The following is a 27,112-nucleotide window of genomic DNA, read 5'->3' as shown; positions in this document are numbered from 1 at the left end:
GTGGCAAAACCCCGTCTCTACTAAAAATACAAAAAATTAGCTGGATGTGGTGGCAGGTGCCTATAGTCCCAGCTACCCAAGAGGCCAAGGCAGGAGGATTGCCTGAACCCTAGAGGTCGAGGCTGCAGTGAGCCAAGATTGTACTACTGCACCTCATTCTGGGCAACAGAGTGAGACTCTATCTCCAAAAAAAAAAAAAAAAGTCAGTCGCACACAGCAGCAAGGGAGAACCTCAGGAGCAAGATCTAAGCAAAAAAAGCAAGCTGTGGAAGAATACATATAACATGATAACATTTTTAGAGATACAAATAGATGTTGTCAACTATAAAGAAGAACAAGGGAATGATAAAATTCCAGAAATGACAACTTTGAAGGAGGAAAGGAATGTGACAGAGGGAAAAACCAACCTTGTCGTACCGAGGACATCAGAACAATAGCAGTGTTCTAGAATTGGGCATGTTTGTATCATTCTCTTATATCTTGCATTCATTTTATAACCTTTGAATGTGGACAATATTTAATAAAGTTAATTACATTTAAAATAAGTGCACGACCCAGCGTGGTGGCTCACACCTGTAATCCCAGCACTTTGGGAGGCCCAGGTGGACAGATCACTTGAGGTCAGGAGTTCAAGACCAGCCTAGCCAACATGGTAAAAACCCATCTCTACTACAAATGTCAAAATTAGCCAGGCATGGTGGCCGGCCCCTATAATCCAGCTACTTTGAAGGCTGAGGCAGGAAGATCACTTGAATCCGAGAGGTGGAGGTTGCAGTGAGCTGAAATCATGCCATTGCACTCCAGCCTGGATGACAGAATGAGACTCCATCTCAAAAAAATACATAAAGTAAGTGTAATTGCCAAATTACAGGATACCTGTTCTTGTATATGTGCAAGAAAAGTATACTTTTTTTGGAGAAAAGGTTAACTTATAATGAGTTCTTAGTTAGGTTTCATGATTTAAATTTCCCCTTCTGTTAAAGGTTTTTCTTTTTTTTTTCCTCCCATTCCCTTTGCCTTGCTGCTCCTTAACTGTAGGAAAGATTTGAAGCACTCTTCACCATCTATGATGACCAAGTTACTTTTCAGCTGTTTAAAAGCTTTAGAAGAGTCAGAATAAATTTCAGCAAACCTGAAGCAGCAGCAAGAGCGCGAATAGAACTCCACGAAACAGACTTCAATGGGCAGAAGCTAAAGCTGTATTTTGCACAGGTACTTCACAGTGCAAAGAACACTGTTCTCTAAATTTGTTTTTCTCCATCCAAAAATATTTTTATTTCACCATTTTCTATATTATTATAGCAGAGGTGTGTAGAATGAACCATCTCAATCAGCAAATAATACAAAACTACTTTCCCTTTGTTTTATAGATACATAATTTCATGTATTTATTAAGCACATTTACCTCCTTTGTTTTGCTGAGACTAGTAGTTGAAGCAGTTGATTTTTCTGGCAGCTTTGCTCAACTGGGACTCTGTGTGGGTTACGCCCTGACACCCTAGTGTTAGGGAACTAACTTCTCTCCTGTGCATCTAGAATGGTATACATGAAATAAGACATGAAATCCTTGGGAAAACTGAGAAAATGGTCTCTTAAATCATTTCCATAATTCATATGAGGAACCAGGGAGGTCACAGAACTGTAAAAAAGACTGTCTTCAACTTTGAAATTGCAGAGGACCCTGTAGGGTACCAAGAATTGGCTATGCTTAGTATATTCTAATCCTGCATTGGTGTGACTCTCTGAGAAACCAATTTCTTCTGAGAAGAATGAGCAAAATCAGGAGATTACTTGTGTATTAAGTGCACTGTTTTATTTTCAAAAAAGCATTTTTTTAGTCTACCTTTCAAATTAAAAAAAAAAAAAGGTTTGTTGTCTTGTCTTCCAAGTAAAAACCTAAATGAAAGAGATGTCTTGATGTTTCTTGGTAGAGTCTCTTGAGATGGAGTATAAATAAGTCCATATAACCTAATGTCTTCTAAGATTGGAATTTAGTAGTTACTGTCGTTCATTTCTCTGTTCATCCATTTATTTATTTATTTATTATTTTTATTTTTATTTTTTTATTTTTTGAGATAGAGTCTCACTCTGTCACCCAGGCTGGAGTGCACTGATGCAATCTCAGCTCACCACAACCTCCGCCTCCCAGGTTCAAGTGATTCTCCTGCCTCAGCCTCCCAAGTAGCTGGGACTACAGGCATGTGCCACCACACCTGGCTAATTTTTGTATTTTCAGTAGAGATAGGGTTTCACCATGTTGGCCAGGCTGATCTCGAACTCCTGACCTCAGGTGATCCACCCTCCTCGGCCTCCCAAAGTGCTGGGATTACAGGTGTGAGCCACCACACCTGGCCCATCCATTTATTTTTTATTCAGTTAATATTCCTGAAGCACCTACTATGTGTGGCCATGTGCTGTACACTGAGTGGCCAGTGGTGAGCCAAACAGACCCAGTCCCACCCTCTTGGAGATTATAGACTGTTTACAAGAAATAGGCCAGGCGCGGTGGCTCACATCTGTAATCCCAGCACTTTGGGAGGCCGAGGCGGGCGGATCATGAAGTCAGGAGATCGAGACCATCCTGGCTAACACAGTGCAACCCCGTCTCTACTAAAAATATAAAAACAAAATTAGCCGGGCGTTGTGTCATGCACCTGTAGTCCCAGCTACTTGGGAGGCTGAGGCAGGAGAATGGTGTGAACCCGGGAGGCGGAGTTTGCAGTGAGCCGAGATTGCACCACCGCACTCCAGCCTGGGTGACAAAGTGAGACTCCGTCTCAAAAAAAAAAGAAATGTTTAATTTTCTACAAAAAGATGGAACAGTCAACATAAAGGTGAAAATGAAGAAAACATAGCCCAGTTTGCAAACTGGCTTTGAGCATCTCGCTCCCTGCAGGTGCAGATGTCCGGCGAAGTGCGGGACAAGTCCTATCTCCTGCCACCCCAGCCTGTCAAGCAGTTCCTCATCTCCCCTCCAGCCTCTCCCCCAGTGGGGTGGAAGCAGAGCGAAGATGCGATGCCTGTTATAAATTATGATTTACTCTGTGCTGTTTCCAAATTGGGACCAGGTAATAAACTTCTATTTTTCCTCTTTTCTTCCCCAAGAAACTTTTGTATTGAAGATCGTATTCAGCAATGTGCATTGTGGCAGTATGATTAGAGCAGAGAATAAAGTCAAACACAACTGGGTTCAAATTCCAGCTGTGGCATCTGCTTGCTCTGTGATCTTGAGCAAGTTACTTAGCCTCCATTTTCTGAGCTTCTGCTTTTCCATCTATAAAGTAGGGAGAATCATATGTACCATTCAGTGTGGTTATAAGTACTAAATGAGGGCCAGGTGTGGTGGCCCACACCTGTAATCCTAGTACTTTGGGAGGCTAGGGTGAGTGGATTGCTTGAGGTCAGGAGTTTGAGACCAACCTGGCCAACATGGTGAAACCCTGTCTCTACTAAAATACAAAAAATTAGCTAGGCATGGTGGCGTACGCCTATGGTCCCAGCTACTTGGGAGGCTGAGGCAGGAGAATTGCTTGAACCCAAGAGGCGGAGGATGCAGTGAGCCAAGATCGTACCACTGTACTCCAGCCTGGGCAATGAAGCAAGACTCTGTCTCCAAAAAAGTAAAAATAAAAAATCAAGTATTAAATGATGTATAGATAATACTCAATAAATGTAACTGTAATTTTTACTACTACAAATTTTGCTAGTACTTGATAGGCAGTTAGTGAATATTAGGTGCCTTCTCTCCCCAGCCCCACCAAGTATCAGACAAACAACAACTACTTTGAATATATTACAAGGAATTGGTGGTGACATCATCTCACTCCATCAATATTTTTGTCATTTCTTTTTCATTTCCTTTTTCCTTCTGTTTACTTTCTCTACCTCTCTTCCTTTTAAAATCATATAAGAAACCGATGTGATGCTGGTTCAGACAGTTGTCCACCCAGGACAGAGTTATGTCTCTTGTAGAGGAATAAAAGAGGCATTTTGAGGAAGAAGTGACTCAGTGCTGTTTTTAGACGTTAGAGCTGTATCTTAGATATCCAAGGTCCTATAATCAAGGGATTGCCTGTGCTGCCTGGATCCTTACAAGTATCTCCCAAACTGAAACCATTATGAAGTTAAAACAGAGTCACTTGGCTGGGTGCGGTGGCTCACACCTGTAATCCCAGCACTTTGGGAGGCCAAAACAGGCAGATCACCTGGGGTCAGGAGTTCGAGACCAACCTGGCCAACATGATAAAACCCCATCTCTACTAAAAATACGAAAAAAAATTAGCCAGGCGTGGTAGCGGACGCCTGTAGTCCCAGCTACTTGGGAGGCTGAGGCAGGAGAATGGCGTGAACCCGGGAGGCGGAGCTTGCAGTGAGCCGAGATCAGGCGGCTGCACTCCAGCCTGGGCGACAGAGCAAGACTCCATCTCAAAGAAAAAAAAGACCCCATCTCGACTAAAAATACAAAAATTAGCTGGGCGTGGTGGCACATGCCTATAGTCCCAACTACTCGGGAGGCTAAGGCAGGAGAATCGCTTGAACCCGGAAGACGGAGGTTGCAGTGAGCCGAGATCACGCCACTGCACTCCAGCCTGGCCGACAGAGTGAGACTCCATCTCAAATAAATAACTTAATTAATTAAACAGATTCACTCATATTATTCATAAAACAATAATTAGCATTTGCATTTTAACTCCCAAGACCTCAGTACTGAAACATTTTATACGAGCCTTAAAGTATCAAATCTTTAACACCAAAACAAGATAAAATACTCTGACATAGGATTTAAAGATTTAAAAAACAAGAATCACCCATTAAAATAGGAGTGGAACAAAAAGTTGCAAGAGACAAAAGAGTTCTTTTTGCTGGAAGTGATGCTTTTGTCGTGGTTATTTTGCTTGCCTCTGCAGGAGAGAAATACGAACTTCACGCGGGAACGGAGTCGACACCCAGCGTGGTGGTTCATGTCTGTGAAAGTGAAACTGAAGAGGAAGAAGAAACAAAAAACCCCAAACAGAAAATTGCCCAGACGAGGCGCCCCGACCCTCCGACCGCAGCGTTGAGTGAGCCCCAGACCTTCAATTGCGCGCTGTGAGGCCCTTGGTTGTGGTGCGAGGTGGCTGCCCTGGTGGGCTCCGGCCATGGCGATCTGTGCCCGCGGCCTATGCGTTGCTGCGAACAGCATAGGTGAGACTCTGCGGGTTGAGGTTTAGGTCTTCTCACCACGCCTGTACTGCAGACACGGTCGTGTAGAGTAGCAGCTGATTTGACCTGTCCCAGATTTTAAGTGATATTCCAAAAGGGACTTTACATTAAAGGAGAAGCCCCCAAGATGGATGTGGCTACCCTTAACCTTTTTAAATAGTGACAAATTAGGAAAACCGCTTCCCTCCCCTCCAGCCATGTAAGTCCTGATTCTGTATCACATGAGACACCAAAAACTGGAACTATAGTCACACCCAGTACAGTACCATTTTTATGAATTTAAAAATAGTCTTATAATTTTAATTGTTTGTGGGTATTTTTCTACTGGTATAAATAGCTTCTAATTAATAAATCGATCAAAGTTTGTTACTCAGTATACATGAAAGTTTTTGCAGGAAAGGAAACCTGAAATACAGAATAATTTGTAGAAATCATGGTTCTCAAGTATTTGTTTGATGAGCTTTGGGGAAGAAATGCCAAATCCACTTTGAGAATCAGTCTTACGACACAGATCCACCCACATGTTGCTCTTATCTGGAATTTGGGACAAAGCAATGCACAGGCCCTCATTCCTGATGTGGCGCCCTCCAGACATGGCTGCCTGGGAAGGACGGCCACTTTAGAAGTGGGACGTATCACCAGTAAGGTTGAATGATTAGGATCGCAGGTGGCTACTGCATTCTGCCATTCGTGACCGTGTTCTAGCCTGTAGACCACCCAACTACCTTCATTCACCAGTTTTTATCCTTCACCTTTTCCAGTATCGTGTTAACCACTAGTTCTTGAGTTTTTTTGGCTATGATGTGTACGTTTATGTATGTCATTCATAGACTTTTCAACTAGAAAAGGTAATGATAAGGTTTTCTGAAGACCATTTGTAAATTGTCCATTTAACCATTTTTCAGCTTGCTTTGAAACAAAAGTCACACCTACTATTTTTCTATGAATTAGGGAATGAGGGGGAGATAATTCAGTTTTACTTTTCTTTTTGTTGAAATTTTGTACCCAGATTGCAGTTGGCACTTTTCCTAAAACAGAATTGTTTCTCACTTAGGTGTCAGAATGTACATTTGAACTTCCCTAAGAAGCAGCAGGATCTTTTTAACTCTTTCTGGTCTGTTTAGACTTTGAAGTCCCTTCCGTAGAAAAGTCTCATAACTGAGAAGGCTTTGTTTTGGGCTGGGTGGGTCTGCTGGCCTCCACTCACTGTGCTGTTTCCTTTGAGTGGCACACTTGGGAAGCTCCGGGGCATGTGAAGGAGCTGCAGACGTGAGAACTAATGAACCAAGGCGGCTGTCACCATGAAGGAACAAAACGCAGACATTCAACCATGACGTCTGCACAGCATTAGTAACATGTCATTGTGGTTTCGTTCTCGCTATGATAAAATTTATTTCTGAGCACTTAAACCGTGTTGCATACCCCTAATTTTTTTTTCCTCTATCTTCCTTGCCCTCAAATACTCTGAGGTGATAAACTGTTCCATTTGTAGCCAACTACCACTGCTAGGCCTCAGTGTAAATTCAGTTGAAATTTGCAATTCTATCAGCAATTTAATGTATTGAATTCAGATCATCATTTCTCATTTTAACCGACAACCATCTGCTAAATTTACTTTGCACTTCTGAACTCAGCATTGTGCCCATTTTTCATAGCAAGATGGACCCTGTATGTCAGGAGACATGTATTATCAACAATTGGGAATTTTTTGAATTTCCTTTTAGGTAATATTGATTCACTGTAATTTTCTAAGTGATCAAAACCCATGAGATTTTGTTATTTGGCTTGGCTTTCATTCTCTGCCTGCCAATTAAAGAATATTCTATTCCTAACACATAAAACTTTTTACAGTCAAGCAGTGCAAATTACAGTGCTTTTCTATTTTTTTTTGAGAGCGTTGAATAAATTGAAGAAAACTTTAAACCAAAATTAGAGAGGAGTCATTTAAGCTTCTCTGAATGGAAAATATTAATATTTTCATTTTTCTAGTATAATATAATAAAATGAATTTTTTTAAAAAAAGCTACTAAGTACCCATCAACTTTTTCATATTGTGAAATGAACCAGGATCTTAACAGGTACTATCATCTCTGTCCTTTTTTGGCTGTTTAATATCTAGGTCATGTAACAAATTTACAAGAGATAAGTCTCATGTTTTTTTTTTCTTTTAATAGGCTTTTCTGCAATTTTTTTGAAATTGAGTTATTACTTGGATTTAACCCTGATAGGCCAGGTGTGGTGGCTCACACCATAATCTCAGCACTTTGGGAGGCCAAGGTGGGTGGATCCACCTGAGGTCAGGAGTTCAAGACCAGCCTGACCAACATGGTGAAATCCCGTCTCTACTTAAAAAATACAAAATTAGCCTGGCATGGTGGCACATGCCTGTAATCCCAGCTACTTGGGAGGCTGAGGCAGGAGAATTGCCTGAACCCGGGAGACGGAGGTTGCGGTGAGCCAAGATCACACCATTGCACTCCAGCCTGGGGAACAAGAGCGAAACTCCATCTCAAAAAAAAAAGATTTAACCCTGATAGTATAGTAGCCATGTTTTCTTTAGAAATCATAACCTCTTCATGGGAATCAAACTATGTTGAAAATTGTGAGGAAAGATAATGGTGCTTTGTGTTGGGAAAAAAACATTTGTGAAGGATTAGAAAACTGTAACACTTAACAAGGATAGTCACAGAACCTACACTGCATTGGCTCTTAGGTTCTAGATTTTTGTAGCACATCCACCTGATGAAACCAAAGACAAATCCATGTAAAAAGTGTTCTAGTAAGCATCTCTGAGGTTTAAGGTACTAAGAGGCAGAAATGGATAAGAACAGTTCCATTGCCTTCGAGAACTAAAACTCAGCTGGAAAGCAAATTAGTCTTTTCACATTCTGCTTCTTCAAAATGTTATACTCAAAAACATACCAGTAATTAAGAGCCAAAGCAAAGCTTCAAGGAACTTTTAAGTTCAACATAAAGGTTTAAATAAAATATTTTTTATTTTTTATTTTTATTTATTTATTTATCTATTTTGAGACAGAGTCTCACTCTGTCGCCCAGGCTGGAGTGCAGCCGCCTGATCTCGGCTCACTGCAAGCTCCACCTCCCGGGTTCACGCCATTCTCCTGCCTCAGCCTCCCAAGTAGCTTGGGACTACAGGCGCCCGCTCCCATGCCCGGCTAATTTTTTGTATATATATATATATATATATATTTTTTTTTTTTTTTTTAGTAGAGACGGGGTTTCACCATGTTAGCCAGGATGGTCTCGATCTCCTGACCTAGTGATCCGCCTGCCTCGGCCTCCCAAAGTGCTGGGATTACAGGCGTGAGCCACCGCGCCTGGCCTTAAATAAAATATTGTAGTCATTTATGGTGTGTTTGAATTGAAGAGATACCAGGAGATAGAGGTGAAGTGCAGTACTTTCATTCTTTAAGAATATAGTCTTTAGCCAGGTGCAGTGGTGTGTGCCTGTAGTCTCAGCTATTTGAGAGGCTGAGATGAGAGGATCACTTGAGTTCAGGAGTTCAAGACCAGCCTGGGCAAAATAGCAAGTCCCTGACTCAAAAAAAAAAAAAAGTTTCCCATTCATATTAACTCCATCTTTTAAAAATGTCATGATTACAAAGTGAAAAGATTTGGCTTTCTTAGAGGCTCAATCACAGAGGTGAAAGTGACCTTGGAAATCATATACTCTATCCCCATGTTACATAGATTAGAAAAACTGAGGTTATGGCACTGACTTAGGCACCCCCAGCAAGGCAACCCAGGGACTAGAACTGGCAATCCCAACTCCTGGGCTAGGGCTTTTTCTACCTTTTTTTGTATTGGCCTCTTAAAGAGGCAATGAATACTAATTCCTGGCATCAGAAAAAAAAAAAAAAAAGGCATGAGGTGGGAGGATTCTTTTTTCCCTGATGGGAAACAGTGAATAAGAAAAATCTCATCATCTGATGGAAGAGGTGACTTAATAATTTTAGTTAATGAATTTGATGTCCCATGTTTTGTAGTTTTGTTATCATTGAACCATTGGGGTTAGAATCTGCCTCAATAATTTTATCTTGGTAGCCAGCAATTATGTTGGCATTTTATGTGGGCTTTCCCAGATTTTCATATTAATGAAATGATTAATAGTCATACTTAAGAGGTAACGCTACTGAAGCAGAATGAGATCTAGTATGTTGTGGAAATAAAAGAGTTTGCAGTGGAACGATACTGTCACTCCATGCTTGTAAAATTGAGTTCTGTTCAAGACAGAACTGCTATGACTGACCTATTCAAGGCTTCATATTTTTATACAGACTATTTCACAGACCATAGACTTATTTTAAAAGGGAAAGTCTCACACATAATTAAGCAATGGAAAATGTACTCAATCCTATGGTGCATCAGGCCCTCTGTCTACCGGGTTTCTCCCCTTTCTGCAGAGCTGTGGACCTCGTACATACCAAACAGGTGAACTTGGTCCATCTTTCCTTCTTCCTTTTTTTTGCACATTTGCATTTATATCTTCCTGTACTAAAAGAAACAAATTATTTATAATTGAGTTGACAATATAAAGGAAAAAAAGATGGGGCAATAGTTGCTTCCTAGCTGGAGCTGTAAGTCCGTGTTACAGAAACTCACTATTTAAAAAGTTTTAAAAGATTTATGAACCTTGTCCTACAATTCGCTGAATACTTATTTGCCTTTTAAACTCCCCTCAGTGTATGGATCATCTTCGTCAGAATGCCATTGTTTCATTGTGAATCAGGGGAAAATGTTAATCATTTGGAGACTGTTTTCTTATTACCAAATGTACAATCCATAAGACAACTGAAAGCAACAACTGCTGGGTTCACTGACAAAGATTATAAAAATCATCATGTTCAAAGTAGAGTTTTTAGCCAAGCTCAAGAACTAACCTGGGGCTGAGTCAGCGTCTCTACCCGCTTAAATAACAGTGTAAAGATCTTTCTCTAAATTCGTTATGTGGTCTGTCTGGATGTAAACCTATATATTTCCTTTTGAAACAGAATCGTGTCCTGCAGACTCTTGGCACTCCTGCATAGCTTTGACCGAATGTTCACTCTCATCATAATGGAAGATTTCTATCTATGCAGATAATACATGTTTTTAAATATTGTTTTCTGTTTAGTCCCCAATCTTCCTAACTCAAATTGGGGACTGAGGAGAGAGAAAGGTGGTTACCCCTGTTACCGTGCCATATTCTTCCTGCTGCTTTTCAACCCCATGTGAGTGTTGATTGACGGTTCTGCTATAATGTGCATGCCCTTCAAGTTTCAGAAAACTTTCCCAATCATTTCACTTCAATCTTAATTGAACCCAAGAGTCAAAGTTATTATTTTCTCCGAACGTGTTTGTGATCTTCTGTTATATTTTGGGGCATGTTACCTTTATGGTACTATAAGCTGTAGTGCATACTCTTTGTATTGCAAAAAAACTGGTCAGTAATTTATGTACGTGTATTCCACATGTTAGTGTACTTGAAGTGACAATCCATAGTTTGTAGTAGTTTGTTATTTGTCAACTTTAACTACCCTGTGTTTTAAGGACATTTAAACATTCCTTGTCCTATCAAGGTGACAAAAGCAGAATGTAATTTTTTTTTTTGGAAGCTTCGTGATTACCTGTAACAAGTTCTGTTTTTAAAACGAATACAAATAAAGTTAGTAACTATTTTTAAATCAGTCCATTGAATTGAGTTTTTTTGTGTGTAGTATTTTCAATACGCATCACTTACATTTAGCTAATAAGACAGAGAAGTGCAATATTGTGTTTGTTCCTTTCACAAGAGTCCTGTTGAACATTAATGCCGTGTAGTGCCAGAGTTCAAGGTGGTGAGTCACTGCTCACTCTGTAAATAACCACTGCACTTTCAGCTCTTCCCCAAGAAACCTTTTACCCTGGTTTCCCCTTTGGTTAAAAATGATTTATTCCTGGTAAAGACTTACTTTTTGTCTTGGTTAAAAAAAAAAAAAAAATCTTCAAAATGTGGAACTATAAATGACAGTAGAGGTTATCTAGTTGCAGTGGGATTTCGAATACTTATTTTTAAGCCATAGGACTCTGCTCTTTGTTCAAATGAAATCTTACACAAAGCCAATGTAAAACTATCACAAAAAAGAAAGGTAAACAAAGCTGCTACTTTTCAAGGGGCTGGGGGAGGAATGGGAACCTGAGTTCCAACCCCTGTGAGAGCTCAGCAGAACAGACCCAGACACACCCCTCTATTGCCCCTGCCTGCCTCCACTTCCTCCTCCATCCCCACCCCACCCCCAACACACCTTTACAAGAAAGTGCCCCCAGAGGCATTGCCAAATGCACACATCTGGATGGTCATGGACCTGGGACTAGAACCCATTTCTTGACATTCTTTCTACCACACTCCACTACTTTGTTACACCAAAATCTAATTTTTCTGGATAAATATATTTGGATTCAAAGGTTCTTGATATTGTTTTGTTTTTGAGACAAGGTCTTGCTCTGTCGCCTAGGCTGGAGTGCAGTGGCATGAACACAGTTCACTGCAGCCCCGACCTCCCAACTGAATCTCCGACGTAGCTAGGACCACAAGTGTGCACCACCACACCTGGCTAATTTTTGTATTTTCTGTGGAGACAGGGTTTCCCTATGTTACCCAGGCTGGTCTCTAACTCCTGATCTCAGGCAGTCCACCTGCCTTGGCCTTCCAAAGTGCTGAGATTACAGGCATGAGCCACTGCACCTGGCCTTCTTTGTTTTTAAAAATCTAAAGTGGAGTCGCTGGGGACATTTCCACTTTGATGTTTTTCCAAGCTGTGTTCTGTGGGGCTGCCTTCAGGGGGTGCCATGCTTCCAGGTTCCTGGGGCCTTTCACTCCTGCTTCAGCTCCCCTATTTGCTGTACCTAAAGGTCCTAGCATGTTTTCCACTTGAACTAAGGATTCCTTGGCTAAAACAGAAAATTGGAAAACCACTGCAAAGAACCTAGGACAAAACACACACACACACAAATTTTTTTTCTGAGACCAAGTTTCAATCTGTTGCCTAGGCTGGAGTGCAGTGGCGCAGTCTCACCTCACTGCAACCTCTGCCTCCCAGGTTCAAGCAATTCTCCTGCCTCAGCCTCTCGAGTAGCTGGGACTGCAGGCGCATGCCATCATGCCTGGCTAATTTTTGTATTTTTAGTAGAAACAAGTTTCACCATGTTGGCCAGGCTGGTCTTGAACTCCTGACCTCAGGTGATCCATCCACCTCGGCCTCCCAAAGTGCTAGGGTTACAGGCACGAGCCACCGCACCCGGCCAAAAACAAAATCTTTAATGCAGAATGGGAAATACAAGAATCAAGATTTAAGTAATTTACCTAATAGACTGGCTTCAAGTTAAATGCATACAATGTATGTATCAGATGTATCAGAGTCCTATTATCACTGAGAAGTATATTTAAAGGGCAGGAGTGAGCCACCACTATGTTCCTGCCCTCAATGAACACATTAAAATGTTCTAATCTAGAAGAAGAAAAGATTAAAATTCTTGCACACATAGGAAAGATCTCATCTTACCAAGCTTCCCCGGGTCTTCTGAGACATAGAAAGTATAAATATAAGCGATTTGTAGATTAGATATTTCAGTAAGGTATTTCAAAGTACGTTACTTGGGAAAAGTTTGTGGTCCGAAATGTTTGGAAAAGTTAAATGCTGAAAGAAAAGTTAAAGACCTAAATCTAGAATGTAAAATTACTAATAGAACAAATTGTGGGAGAATATCATTGTGACCTAGAGGCAGGGAGAGACTTCATAAAACTTTAAAAGCATAAGCTATAAGGTAAGAATTCTAACTGGTTACATCAAAATCAATGATTCATGTTCAATGAAGAATGCCATGAAAATGTTCACAATAGGGAGAAATATTTGCAGTCCTGATGTTACTGGAAAAGGCCCTGATCCAGACCCCTACAGGGCGTTGTTAGATCTCAGGAAAGAAAGAATTCGGAATGAGCCCACAGAGTAGAGTGAAAGCAAGTTTATTTTATTTTTTTTAATTTTTTTATTTTTTTGAGACGGAGTTTCGCTCTTGTTGCCCAGGCTGGAGTGCAATGGTGTGATCTTGGCTCACTGCAACCCCCGCCTCCTGGGTTCAAGCGATTCTCCTGCCTCAGCCCCCCGAGTAGCTAGGATTACAGGCATGCGCCACCACGGCCAGCTAATTTTGTATTTTTAGTAGAGACGGGGTTTCTCCATGTTGGTCAGGCTGGTCTCGAACTCTGGACCTCAGGTGATCCACCCGCCTCAGCCTCCCAAAGTGCTGGGATTACAGGCGTGAGCCACGGTGCCCAGCCGAGTAAAAGCAAGTTTATTAAGAAAGTAAAGGAATGGGCCAGGCATGGGCTCACTTTAATCCCAGCACTTTGGGAAGCTGAGGCAGGTGGATCATTTGAGGTCAGGAGTTCGAGACCAGCTTGGCCAACATGATGAAACTCCGACTCTACTAAAAATAGAAAAATTAGCCAGGCGTGGTGGTGCGCACCTGTAGTCCCAGCTACTTGGGAGGCTGAGACAGGAGAATTGCTTGAACCCAGGAGGTGGAGGTTGCAGTGAGCCGAGATTGTGCCACTGCACTCCAGCCTGGATGACAGAGTGAAACTGTGTCTCAAGAAAAAAAAAAAGAAAGTAAAGGAGTGAAAGAATAGATACTCCATAAACAGAGTAGGGCGTTCCCAAAAGCACAAGGGGGAACGTGCCTGCCTAAGATACAATGCTTGTTTATATATAAGATAAAGCAAAAATCATGGTGGAGATGTGCTCTACTACAAAGGTTTGTGACAAAGGACTGTTAATCTTTGTGTAACTGCTGTCTTCCACAAGCATCTATATTATTATCTTTAAAGCGAAACATATTCTTAAACTAAAAATGCTTTTGTTCTTAAGATATGGGGACATCAGGACATTTCCTGGGTCTCTTATTTCCCATTAACATTAACATTATTAACTTGTTCCCTTAACTGTAAATATCCTGTGACCAAGTACACCTAACCTCCTAGGAATGCAGCCCAGTAGGTCTCAGCCTCATTTTGCTGAGCCCCTATTCAAGATGGAGTCACCCTGGTTTGAACACCTCTGACACTAACACGGGAGAAATAACTATAAAATACAAAGAGATTTTGCAAATTGACAAGGAAAAGCAGCCCAATAGAAAAACAAGCTAAAGGATATGAAAAGTAATTGACAGAAAAGGAAAACAATGAGCCTATGAAGAAATACTAAAACCCAGTAATCAGATAAAGTGCAAATTAAAATGACAAGATGCCATTTATACCTATTGGATTCTCAAAAATGTAAAAGCAATTAATGCCAAGTATAGCCAGAGGGAGGGGATGTAGGAAATCTGACATATAACTGGTGGAAGTATAGACTAGTTTAGTCATTCTGAAGAAAAACTGGCAGTCCTTTGTCATCTAAGTAAGAACAAAATCTCTGACTCTGCAGTTCTGCTCCTGGATATAGATGAGACAGAGAGAGAGATGTCCCAAGAATATCCCAAAGGGAGACTCACACAGGGCCATAAAGAGATACGTTGAGGATGTTCATTGCACCATTATTTATGGAGACAAACTGGTGTTTGCAACTGGAAAATGAACACTATGGAGAACCATGCAGCAAGAGTAGTCATATACACAGCCACATGGATATATCTTGAAAACAGCTGAGTGCCAAAAGGAGGAAGATGTATCTAACATTTGCATTATGTGAAGTACCACACAAAGACAGTAATGCACTTTGCAAGAATACATACAAATAAAAAGATACACATTAAACATATACCTCCAAACACAAGAGGCATCTTGCACAGATCAAGGATAATGTACAAGATAATTGCACACTGATCAAGGATAATTGCAAGATAATTGATTAAGGATAATTGAGAAGTCTGATTTACTATGAGACTTTATATCACCTTTTGATAGACTTTAAAGGGTTAATAGATTCTTTTTTACTTTACTATATTATGTAGATGAAGCTTCTTTATTAAATGTACTCCCATATGGATGGAAAAAAATATACTGTATCATTCATTCTTCTCTGAGCTACAAATGAAGACTGTTGCATGTGGTTTGACTCTAGATTCACCATTTCCTTTCGGTTCAAAAAAGTAATCAGGTTAATTCGCGGCCTGGTGCTATCTTTCTTAAATATCTTTTGAATAATTGAGATCTTTGAAGGGAAATTATACAGTATTCTGTCCTGAGAGATTTGACCAGGCTCCTTCCCCCAAAGGAGGAAATTAAACCAAAAGTGATTTCTTAGAAATTGCCTGAGTGAGCCCTGTGAATGAAAGGTCTTTTGTGGACCAAATGGACTAGCCTCCTCTGACTTATTTCCTTGATAACTTCAGTTACTTGGCAGGCTATTTATTCTATCCCATTAGATATTTCTAACAACTGTTGGAAAGTCTAGAATGGAGATTTGTCTCCTTTGCAAATGAGAAGCAGCCCTTGGGCATCCTGCCAATCCTAGATACTGTATACTAATGACTTCTATTGTGAAAGGGCACAGAGCTGCCCTCCTGCTCAGTTCCTGTCTCCAGATGTCTCCAATTATATGAATTGAACACTTTAAGGTGTGTTTTCCTGGAGAGAAGTTAACTAGTTGTTCATGCTAGAGAAAAAGGAGACAGTTAAACTGCAGGTTTAATAAAACTCCATTAAGGGTCTATTAGTTATCTATTGCTGCACAACACATTATCCCAAAATTTAGCAGCCTAAAACAAGAAAACATTATCTCACAGTTTCTGAGGATCAGGAATCTGGGAGTGGCTAAGCTGGACAGTGGTGGCTCAGGGTCTCTCAGAGGTTGCCATCAAGTCATCAGCAAGGCTGTGATAAGGACAGGAGGCAGAGAAATTCTAGGCTGAAAAGGACAGGGACCCTGGCAAAGCTCCACCCTCAAGCCTGGAAACATGGCCCAAGCTTAGAAAATCCCTGTATTCCCATTCAAATGTTGCCGTTTCCAAAACCACTCCTGGCGCACCCAGTCCCCATCCTGTACCCATAAAAACCCCATAAAAACTCCACTGGCAGAGAGCAGAGAAGGGGAGAAGAGAAGAAGCAGCCGGATGTCAGAGAGAAGCAGCTTGACTTCAGAGGGACGGCTTGACAGTGGGACTTTGGAGAAAAGTCTGATTGGACATGGCCAGAATTCAGAGGAAGACCACCTCCCCGCTCCATCCCCTTTCCAGCTTTCCTTCCCTCTGAGAGCCACTTCTGTCAGCAATAAAATCCCCCGCATTTACTATCCTTCAATTCGTTCATGTGACCTGATTTCTTTCTGGATGCCAGACAAGAGCTTGGGATACAGAAGGCTGTCACACTGACCCTCTGCCCTCGCTGGTGGAAAGCAACCACCTCACGCGAAAAGGCGGAGAGAGGGCCCACTGAGCTGTTTAACACTTAAGCCGTCTGTGAACGGCAAAAGCTAAAAGAGTGTTCACTGTAGGCCGGGTGCGGTGGCTCACGCCTGTAATCCCAGCCCTTTGGGAGGCTGAGGCAGGCAGATCATGAGGTCAAGAGATCGAGACCATCCTGGCCAACATGGTGAAACCCCATCTCTGCTAAAAATACAAAAATTAGCCGGGTGTGGTGGCATGCGCTTGTAATCCCAGCTACTCAGGAGGCTGAGGTAGGAGAATCGCTTGAACCTGGGAGGCAGAGGTTGCAGTGAGCAGAGATCGCACCACTGCACTCCAGCCTGGCGACAGAGCGAGACTTTGTCTCTAAATAAATAAATAAATAAATAAATAAATAATTTTTAAAAAGAGTGTTCCATGAAAAAATGCTCACTATCACTGGCTATCAGAAAAATGCCAATCAAAATCACAATGAGATACCGTCTCACACCAGTTAGAATGGCAATAATTAAAAAGTCAGGAAACAACAGGTGCTGGAGAGAATGTGGAGAAATAGGAACACTTTTACACTGTTGGTGGGACTGTAAACTAGTTCAACCATTGTGGAAGTCGGTGTGGCGATTCCTCAGGGATCTAGAACTAGAAATACCATTTGACCCAGCCATCCCATTACTGGGTATATACCCAAAGGACTATAAATCATGCTGCTATAAAGACACATGCACACGTATGTTTATTGCGGCACTACTCACAATAGCAAAGACTTGGAATCAACCCAAATGTCCAACAATGATAGACTGGATTAAGAAAATGTGGCACATATACACCATGGAATACTATGCAGCCATAAAAAAAATGATGAGTTCATGTCCTTTGTAGGGACATGGATGAAATTGGAAATCATCATTCTCAGTAAACTATCGCAAGAACAAAAAACCAAACACCGCATATTCTCACTCATAGGTGGGAATTGAACAATGAGCACACATGGACACAGGAAGGGGAACATCACACTCTGGGGACTGTTGTGGGGTGGGGGGAGCGGGGAGGGATAGCTTTAGGAGATATACCTAATGCTAAATGACGAGTTAATGGGTGCAGCACACCAGCATGGCACATGTATACATATGTAAATAACCTGCACATTGTGCACATGTACCCTAAAACTTAAAGTATAATAATAATAAAATAAAAAAGAGTGTTCACTGTAACACTCTTCCAGTCTCTTGGGGGGGGGGTCACAGGTACTCCCCTCTAGATGCTGCCATGGGAGTTTTGCTCCTACCAGTGCCCAAAAGCACTCGCCCTGGCTCCTGCACCTGTTCACCTGTGCTCCCCGTCCCACGAGGGGTTGAGAGCTGTGGGATAAGTAAGTGAGGCACCCGTGTTGCAAGACTCACAAAGGGGCCAAGGGAAATTTCCTGTTTCAGCTGGACAGTCTGCTTCCCTGCTCACTCACATGGCTGTTGGCAGGAGGCTTCAGTTCCTCGCCACAGGGGCCTCTCCAGAAGCCTGCTCACAGGACATAGATGCTGGCTTCCCCTGAGCGAGTGATCAGAGAGAGAGAAAGAGAGAGAGCCCAAGATGAAGTCTTTTCATAACCTAATCTCAGAAATGACAGACCATCACTTCTGCCATATGGTATTGGTCATAGACCAACCTGGTACAATGTAGTAGGAGAAAAAGGGGGCTAAAGTAGAGAGGAAAATGTATAGCTCTAAATGCTTCTGTTAAGAGCTTAGAAGGGCATAGGGTAAGGACTTTTTCTTCATCTCTCAGCTGTCTTTGTCTCTACCTCTCTTTGCGTGTCCACCAAATTCCTTCTTACTGCAAAAAGGACGTCCCCTTGCAGCAGAGAGCATGGTAGCCAACAACTCAGGTGGAAGGAGAGCTTCTTTCTATGATTCCATACTGCAGAGGGATTCTCATTGGCCAGATTGGGTTGCCTGCCCATCCCTGAGGCCAGATGGGCAAGGCTTTTACCCAAGAAAGGGAAATGAAAGCAGGGCAGACAAAAATAAAATAGCTATCACAGTGAACTTCAATCACAGCAAACTTCAATATCTCAAGGAACTTTATAAAGACCAGAAGGGGAGAGTATTTTATTCATTGGTGAATTAGTCCAAGTTCAGAGACCTAATACGTAAGCATTGATTTGTATCTGGTCTTCATTTTTTTCACCACTCAATTCTGATTCCAGGCAAGATACGAGAAGTAAATTTTAAGCATGTTTGATAAACGTACCCAAAGTAAGTTCTGGTATAGAGAGTTTCAGAGAGTTTTATGATATTTACCACAGAGCTTCCTTATGATCTTGATGTTGAATGTGAAACAACACCATTATCCCAGTCTTCCACATCATAATAAGAGACATATCATACATGCCAGTATACATAAATAACAGTATTTTGTCATTACTTTAAATTTTTAATAGGGTTAGCCACATATATTTTGGTTTTGTGCCATTTCCCTATTTAGGCATCTAAAGATCCAAGAAAGGAAATAATTTCATAACATGTTTTTATTTAGATTTTCTGACTTTATAAATAAAAGATGCCGGGCTCAGTGGCTCATGCCTGTAATCCTCGCACTTTGGGAGGCTGAGGCAGGCAAATCACCTGAGGTCAGGAGTTAGAGACCAGCCTGGCCAACATGTTGAAACCCCTTCTCTACTAAAAATACAAAAACTAGCTGGGCATGGTGGCAACCACTTGTAATCCCAGCTACTCGGGAGGTTGAGGCATGAGAATTGCTGGAACCCAGCAGGTGGAGGTTGCAGTGAGCTGAGATCGTGTCATTGCACTCCAGCCTGGATGACAGAGCAAGACTCTGTCTCAAAAAAAAAAAAAAAAAATCACTGGAAGGAATTCTGTGTTTAAAAATGTAGTTTTCACATAGTTTAGGAAGTAGAAAACATACAGGGGAAATCTCACAGTGGATGGTAAAACACACGGAAGAATGTGGAACCTGGCACGATGGGGAGGAGAGAGGTCCGGTAAGGGAACAAACACATAAGAAAAAAGCAGAGAATGCAGCCTCTGTGTCTCTCGCAGAGCCCAGCTCAGCGCCTTGCCCACTTGAGCTCTCAGGAAGTGTTTACTCAAATGAACTCACACATGTCGCTAACTGAGCAAACACCTGTATATCCCAGAAAAAGTAACTTCCAGTCCCCATAGAATAAGTTTAATAAAACTCAATCCTATAGCTCAGGAAGAACTTTCTAAAAGCAGGACAGTGGTTTTCCAAATGCCAGATATTTTTTCAGAAATTGTGTTTTGTTTTTTGTAATTGTGATCATTTGATCATTTGTTAGACAAACCTGATCAGAGTGATTTTTGTTTGTTTGTTTGTTTGTTTTTGAGACAGGGTCTCGCTCTATCACCCAGGCTGGAGTGCAGTGATGCAATCTCAGCTCACTGCAACCTCTGTCTCCCGGGTCCAAGCGATTTTCAGGCTTCAGCCTCCCAAGTAGCTGGGATTACAGGCATATGTCACTATGCTCAGCTAATCTTTGTATTTTTAGTAGAGATGGGGTTTCACCATGTTGGCCAGCCTGCTCTCAAACTCCTGACCTCAAGTGATCCACCCACTCAGCTTCCAAAAGTGCTAGGATTACAGGTGTGAGCCACTGCACCTGGTCATGTGATCAGAGATTTTTAATTGCCAGAGATGGCCCATTGGCTCCTTTTGGCTTTTTGCCTCCTTCCTTCCTTCCTTCCTTCTTTCCTTTCTTTCTTTTTCTTTCTTTCTTTCCTTCTTTTTCTTTCTTATTTATCTTAAACCAGCCTCAAAGCCCCCACTGTTCTCCTGAAAGGAACTGAGGTGAGGAATCTACCTCCTAAGGCAAATGACCAGAGCAGAGGACAGGATTGACTGGGTTTCCATCACGTTGACATATTATTATCTTTCATAACTGGGATGCTTTTGGATCATTAACAGTAGCCATGAGGTAGAAGGTGGGACTAGACTCTGGAGGGGGACTTGGACGCCGAACCAAACTGAGGAGTAGTTAAAATAAGGACAGGGCAGAAGCAGCTTTCCATGAGACACACCCACCAGTGTTCCATGTCAGCTTAGGCAGCATCCAGGAGTTACTTCCCCTTTGCATGGCAATGACCCAAAAACCCAGAAGCTACTACTCTTTTCCTGGAAATTTCTTCATAAACCATCCCTTAATCTGTATGCAATTAAAAGTAAGTATAAATGACCAGGTGCAGTGGCTCACGCCTCTAATCCCAGCACTTCGGATGCCAGCCCTTAAGCAAGTCACTCCCTCTCTATGATCTTGGGCTCCTCAGTGGCTCCCAACGCTGGTCACACATTAGCATCACCTGGGCACCTCATAAAAACCCATGACTGGTCTGGCCCCACTGCAGAGCCTCTAGCTCTATGACTGTAAAGTGCAACCTTAGCAAGAGTTTTCCAAAGTCCACAAGGGATTCTGAGGGACCACCAGGACTGAGACACCCAGGGCTGGGGGATGTTCAAGTTCACTCAAACTTGGTTTCTTACTCCCTGGATTACCCCCATTTCCTGGGCCTTTAGAATTACTGTAAATGCTTTCATTTAACAAAATATCCATCTACAATACTATAATTAATCTTGATATTTGCACAAGAGTGTGTGCAAATATCAAGAGTAATTACTCTTTGTGCATGTGCATGTGTGTGTTGTTGTTGTTGTTTTTGAGACAGAGTCTTGCTCTGTTGCCCATGCTGGAGGGCAGTGTTGTAATCTCCGCTCACTGCAGCCTCCGCCTCCCAAGTTCAAGCAATTCTCCTGCCTCAGCCTCCTGAGTAGATGGGATGACAGGCACCCGCTACCTGGCCCGCCTAATTTTTGTATTTTTAGTAGAGACAGGGTTTCACTATGTTGCCTAGGCTGATCTCAAACTCCTGGGCTCAAGTGATCCTCCAGCCTCAACCTCCCTAAGTGCTGGGATTACAGGCACGAACCATCATGCCTGGCCTACTCTTTGAAAGTAAGGTTATAAACTCATTCATGCTCCACGCCTTTTGGGGTAGGCAGATATCACTATCCCAGCTTCCCTTTATTTTTCTCCAGAGCACTTATTACTCTCCAACATGCCATATCATTGGCTTATTTATTTAATTATTTATTTGAGACAGGGTCTCACTCTGTCACGCAGGCTGGAGGGCAGTGGCACAATCACAGGTCACTGCAGCCTCAAACTCCCAGGCTCAAGTGATCCTCCCACTTCAGCCTCCTGAGTAGCCAGGACTACAGGCGTGTGTCACTACGTCAGGCTAATTTTTGTATGTTTTGTAGAGGCAGGGTCTCTCCATGTTGCCCAGGCTGGTCTTGAACTCCTGGACCCAAGTGACCCACCCTCCTCAGCCTCCCGAAGTGCTGGGATTACAGGTATGAGCCACAACGCCCGGCCTGGCTTCTTCATTTTTGTTGTTTTTCTCCCATCAGAATGCATGCTTCATCGGAGGAGGATTGTCATCTCTTTTATTCGTCGCTGGCACATAGCAGGCTGTTGGTAAATATTCACTGAATGAATGAATTATAGAAGAGGAAACTCATGTCCAGAGAGGTTAGGAGACCTGCCTGAATCACACAGCAAGTAAATGGAGTAGCCATTAGATTGCATCTTCTCTCGGTGTGTGTTTTTTCTGCTCTCACTCTGGGATTCCTAGGGTGACTGTGATAGTAGGATAGACCAAGGAGGTACCAGGGGAGGAGGACTCAGCAGCCGAGATAGTTGCGAATGGGCTGACTGCCACCAGGAGAGCACAGGTTCCTTGCCAAAGTGAGGAGGAGTGGCTTCCGCTGATGGCAGAAGGACTTAAATTAATTTACAGCTTCCTATTTTCATTCTGAGAATAGAAGTTTTTCCCTCGTGATTACCAACACATGGTTTATGCTAACGTACATTCCTAAAAACGTAGCAAAAAAAATGAGGAAGCTGTCAGGTAATGACCTGGGCTGGCTGTTTAAAGGCACACTCACGATTATCAGACTTACCGTGGAACTGGATGAGGCCTCAGAGACAAGGCCGTCCAACCCGTCATTTCACAGATGACAAAACAGAGGCCCGGGGAGATCAGGTAGCTCGCAGGGAGATTAGACCCCTGACTCCGCCCCTGTCACTCTCTTGTCTTCTCATTCTCTATCGCCAGATGCTCCTAGAGGTAAGATGGGAATTAGACCACACGCAAGACAGCAGTGTGTGGGGAGGGGCATTGGTCCTCCTCCGCACTTCATGTCCACCCAGCACGTGTCCATCTGGGAACAGCCACATGACACACTGCACTACGAGCCCTGTAGGTCATTTAGAACCTTGGCCTGTGTCTTGTGGCCTTTGCTGCTCCCTCTACTCTCTGCCTACTTAGTTGAGAGACACGGAATTGTTTCAAAATCAATTGGCCTAGGTATGTTTGCCTCCTCTCTCTCTCTCTCCCCCTCTCTCTCTGTCTCTCTCTCTCTCTCCCTCTCTCTCTCTCTGTCTCTCTCTCTCCCTCCCTCCCTCTCTCTCTCTCTCCCTTCCTCTCTCTCTCTCTCTCTATACTAGATTAAACAATGTGGACTTGGGTTTCTCTGGACTCATAATTCTCTGTGCTTCATCTCCTCCCCTGAAATTGCATTCTAATCCCACATGACATTTGGCTGGTTTCCCCAGCAACCATCTCAAAAGCCATAAACAGCAGATTAAGGCTTTGAGGGGAGACATGAAAGACTGGACATGCCTGGCCAGGAGATGAAAACACAGCCACTCAAAGGCTAGTTTATAGTTACATCTTCTGCTAATAAGAAAAGGAAGGATAACCAGTTGTCTCTGAGTATTTTCCACACGGAAGCAGCCGTTTTTTGTTATTTTAAAATCCCCCAGCACCTGAGACGCCATATGGTAACATCCGAAACTGGAGTGGTTTGTTGGGTAATTTTTTTTTTTTTTTTTTGACATGGAGTCTCACTCTGTCACCCAGGCTGGAGTGCAGCGGTGCGATCTCGGCTCACTGCAACCTCTGCCTCCTGGGTTCAAGTGATTCTCCTGCCTCAACCTCCTGAGTAGCTGGGATCACAGGTGCGCGCCACCACGCCCAGCTATTTTTTTTTAATTTTTATTTTTAGTAGAGACAGGGTTTTGCCATGTTGGTCAGGCTGGTCTCGAACTCCTGACCTCAGGTGATCCTCCCACCTTGGCCTCCCAAAGTGCTGGGATGTTGGGTAATTGTATAAGCAATTTTCATTGACTAATAAAACTGATTTATATATAAACATCATCTTTATTTTAAAAATGAAAAATCACCACACTTTTTTAATATTCCATTAAATTCCTTTCAAAATCTTTTTTTTCCTCTTTCTCCTTTTTTTTTTTTTTGGAGAAAGGGTCTAGCTCTGTCACTCAGGCTGGGGTGCAGTGATGTGATCTCAGCTCACTGCAGTCTCTACCTCCCAGGCCCAAGTGACCCTCCTACCTCGGCCTGCCAAGCAGCTGGGACTATAGCCATGCACCACCGTGGCCGGCTAATTTTTAAAATTTGTTTTGTAGAAATGGGAACTTGCCATGTTGCCCAGGTTAGTCTTGAACTCCTGGACTCAAGTGATCCTCCTGCCTCAGCCTGCCAAAGTTCTGGGATTACAGTGTGTGCCACCGCCCCCAGCCTGTTGCTTTCCTTAATTGCAAGGGGAAACCCTCCATGGCTTTCCCTAGTCCTTGGAATAAAATCCTTACTCTGACCTGTAAGACCTCACATCTGATCTCTGCCTGCCTCTGACCTCATTCTGTCCACTCTCCCTGAAACCACCCCTGGCTTTGGTTGCTATACTGGCCTTAGGATCTTTGCACAAACCAACCTTCTGCTTCCCCCACCCTATCCCACCCTGCTCCCTTCTAGAGTGCTCCCCAGCCCCAGCTCCGGCCCCTCCTCACCTGCCTGCTTGTCCTTTGGGTCTCAGCTCCTCTGTCCTCCCCTGGCAGATGGGTTTCTGTGGGAGCCCCTGCCCTCCCACCCATAATAATCAATGACACCATATTATTATTTCCTTTAGAACTTTTCAGATGGTCTCACTACTTTGTTACCATCTTTTGTGCTTGGGTCATCTGTTCCTCCAACCCCAGCCCCACTGGAAGGTGAGGTCTACAGGGCAGGGAGGGGCCACCACTGACTCTGCCCTACCTTGCAAAGTGTCTGGCCTATAGTGAACACTGTGTAGCACTTAATGAGTGAATATGATGAGCGATGAAGAGCCTTTTCATGCTTCTGCCTCCTGGGCTTGGCTGGTGTGTCTGACCCTGGTTATGGGAGGGCTGATGCAAGGAAGAGCTCCCTTCCCAAACCCCTTACTGTCGGTGTGCACAAACTCATTCTGACACGGCAGGTGTCCTGTGGCTTAGCCAGCCTGAATTAAGGGACAAAGCAGAAGGTGGGCTTGAGCCATAGATAACAGAAGGCTGAAGACTACCAAACCCCACAGAGAAGGACCTATCTAAGACATCAAAGTCCCCCTTCCCAGCTCCTGCCACTTGGTATAATCATTCTCGCACTTACCTGGCACTTCACAAGTGTGATCTCATTTCTAATCCTCATCACAACTATACTGAAGTATCTTCTCTTCATTTTACAGAAAGAAACGTCTCAGAAACTACTCCCTTCTTGCGAGTAGTAAGCAGTGGAGCCAGGATTTGAACCTGAGACCATGCACTGGGGGCTCTTGCCCCCACAAACAAACCTGGAAAAGCTTCCAGAAGCATCCCGAAGTGGCCCCCCCCAGTGCCATTTACTGTGGAACTCAGGCCTCAGGGCCAGAGCAGGCTCCCATTGGACTCCTCTCCCCAGATTGTGGCCTTTCCCTGTAACCAGGTCTGCCTCCCCCCCCACAGGGAAGCTCTTGAAGCCACGGATTAGCGCCATGCTCCTTAAAGACCATGCTCAAGTGTCTCAAGTCTTTGATGAGAAAGTAGAATTACAGGATTACACTCTCAGTCAATATTTGTTAATACCACCTTGCGGCTGGGCATGGTGGCTCATGCCTGTGATTCCAGTACTTTGGGAGGCCAAGGTGGGAGGATCGCTAGAGCCCAGGAGTTAGAGGCTGCAGTGAGCCAAAATCCCGCCACTGCACTCCAGCTGGGGCAGGAGAGCAAGACCCAGTCTCCATACAATAAAGTGGGTTGGGAGTGGTGGCTCATCCAGCACTTTGAAAGGCCAAGGCTGGTGGATCACTTGAGGTCAAGAGTTCAAGACCATCCTGGCCAACATGGTGAAACCCTGTCCCTACCAAAATATATATATATATATATACATACACACACACAAAAATTAGCCGCGTGTGGTGGCATGTGCTGGTAATCCCAGCTACTCCGGAGGCCAAGGCAAGAGAATCGCTTGAACCAGGAGGCAGAGGTTGCAGTAAGCCAAGACTGTGCCACCGCACTCCAGCCTGGGCTACAGAGTGAGATCCTGTCTCAAAGATAAATAAATAAATAAATACTACCTTAGAGTTTCCTATAAAAATACAGGGTTTTTTTTTCCTATAAAAATCTTAGTTCTTAGCTGAGGAGAGTTTGAAAGCATCTCACAGGCACTGAGCCGCAAGGCAGTCGGCCCAGATGCAATCACTTTCTGGAAATCAATTGAAAACAGAACCGGGAAACCAGCCTCTACTCCTGATTCTGTTACTAACCTGCTGTAAGACTTTGTGCTCACCTCTGCTTCCTGGGCCTCAGCTTCCCTGTTTCTGAAAGAAGAGATCCCCTCTCCGAGGTCTCTTCCCACTTTCTATAAATATTGATTGAGTGCCTGCTGCCTGCCAGGGATATCGCCCTGGGCTCCTGGGATACAGCTGGAAGCTCGACAGCCTGGGGAGGAAGGAGCCTTTGATCCTACAGCGCCCGAGTTCTTGACACTTGCCGGCTGCCAAGCCTGTTTCCTCCCGGTCTAACGTTTTGTGGTTGTCTGAATCCCCAGCTGCCCCCCAAAACCTTCAATCAGGTTAGCATCGTGCTCCTTTAAAGACCCTACTCAAAGTGCCTGGAGCTCACCTGGGTGTGTTTGTGAGGCCCCTTCCCTCTCTTTACCCCTCGGAGGAGCACGACCTGGAAGCCTCCTGCTGGACTTCTGTACTGGACTGAGTGCCCGGGAGTGCCAGAGCCAGTCCCAAAAAGGACCCAGGCGCGGGGACACCACGGGGAGGCGCCGCCACTCCAGTGTGCGGGACCCTGGCACCCCCGGCGCGGCCCCCGGCCTCCCCGGGATCACCTGCACGGGGCGGGGCCGGGGGCGGGACGCTCCGGGCGGGGGCGGGATCCCAGGGTGGCAGCGCCGGGCGGCGGCGGAGACCCTGGCTGGGAGCGCGGCGGTGCCGGCGGGAGGCCGAGCGGGGCTCGACAGAGCAGGTAGGAGGCGCCTGGTCGCCGGGGTTGCCCGGGGCTGCGGGGAGCGAGGAGCGGTCCGGCCCAGGTGCGGAGGCTTCCTGTCCACCTGCCGGCCGCGCTGGGCGAAGGAGGGCCCGGGGGTGGAGACGAGGGGTCCCCAGTCTTGCCCCCACATCTGTTGGA

The 27,112-nt window shown here is 43.8% G+C and overlaps 1 protein-coding gene and 1 long non-coding RNA gene across 4 annotated transcripts in view; one reads left to right on the top strand and one right to left on the bottom strand.

The window, feature by feature from the left end:
- The window catches only part of RCAN3 (RCAN family member 3), a 31,767-nt gene extending 24,026 nt beyond the window's left edge, over positions 1-7,741 (top strand). For all 3 annotated transcript variants that reach the window (XM_054540093.2, XM_002811275.5, XM_002811276.5), the window contains exons 3-5: positions 1,039-1,212; positions 2,897-3,068; positions 4,908-7,741. In XM_054540093.2, the coding sequence (XP_054396068.1) occupies positions 1,039-1,212; positions 2,897-3,068; positions 4,908-5,092 (531 nt within the window). In that variant the 3' untranslated portion in view covers positions 5,093-7,741. The remainder of the gene's footprint in view (positions 1-1,038; positions 1,213-2,896; positions 3,069-4,907) is intronic.
- Positions 7,742-9,122: 1,381 nt separating this feature from the next.
- LOC103888817 (uncharacterized) lies at positions 9,123-26,805 on the bottom strand. The gene is made up of 3 exons (XR_653186.4): positions 26,597-26,805; positions 22,576-22,736; positions 9,123-9,717 (listed from the first exon to the last, which is right to left on the bottom strand). It is a non-coding gene; the product is annotated as an uncharacterized LOC103888817 (long non-coding RNA).
- Positions 26,806-27,112: the final 307 nt, after the last annotated feature.

This window comes from Pongo abelii, chromosome 1 (assembly GCF_028885655.2).
Source record: "Pongo abelii isolate AG06213 chromosome 1, NHGRI_mPonAbe1-v2.0_pri, whole genome shotgun sequence".
In the NCBI taxonomy this organism is placed as follows: Eukaryota; Metazoa; Chordata; class Mammalia; order Primates; family Hominidae; genus Pongo; species Pongo abelii.
Note: the sequence above shows the minus strand (reverse complement) of the source record. Positions and strands in the feature narration are given on the sequence as shown.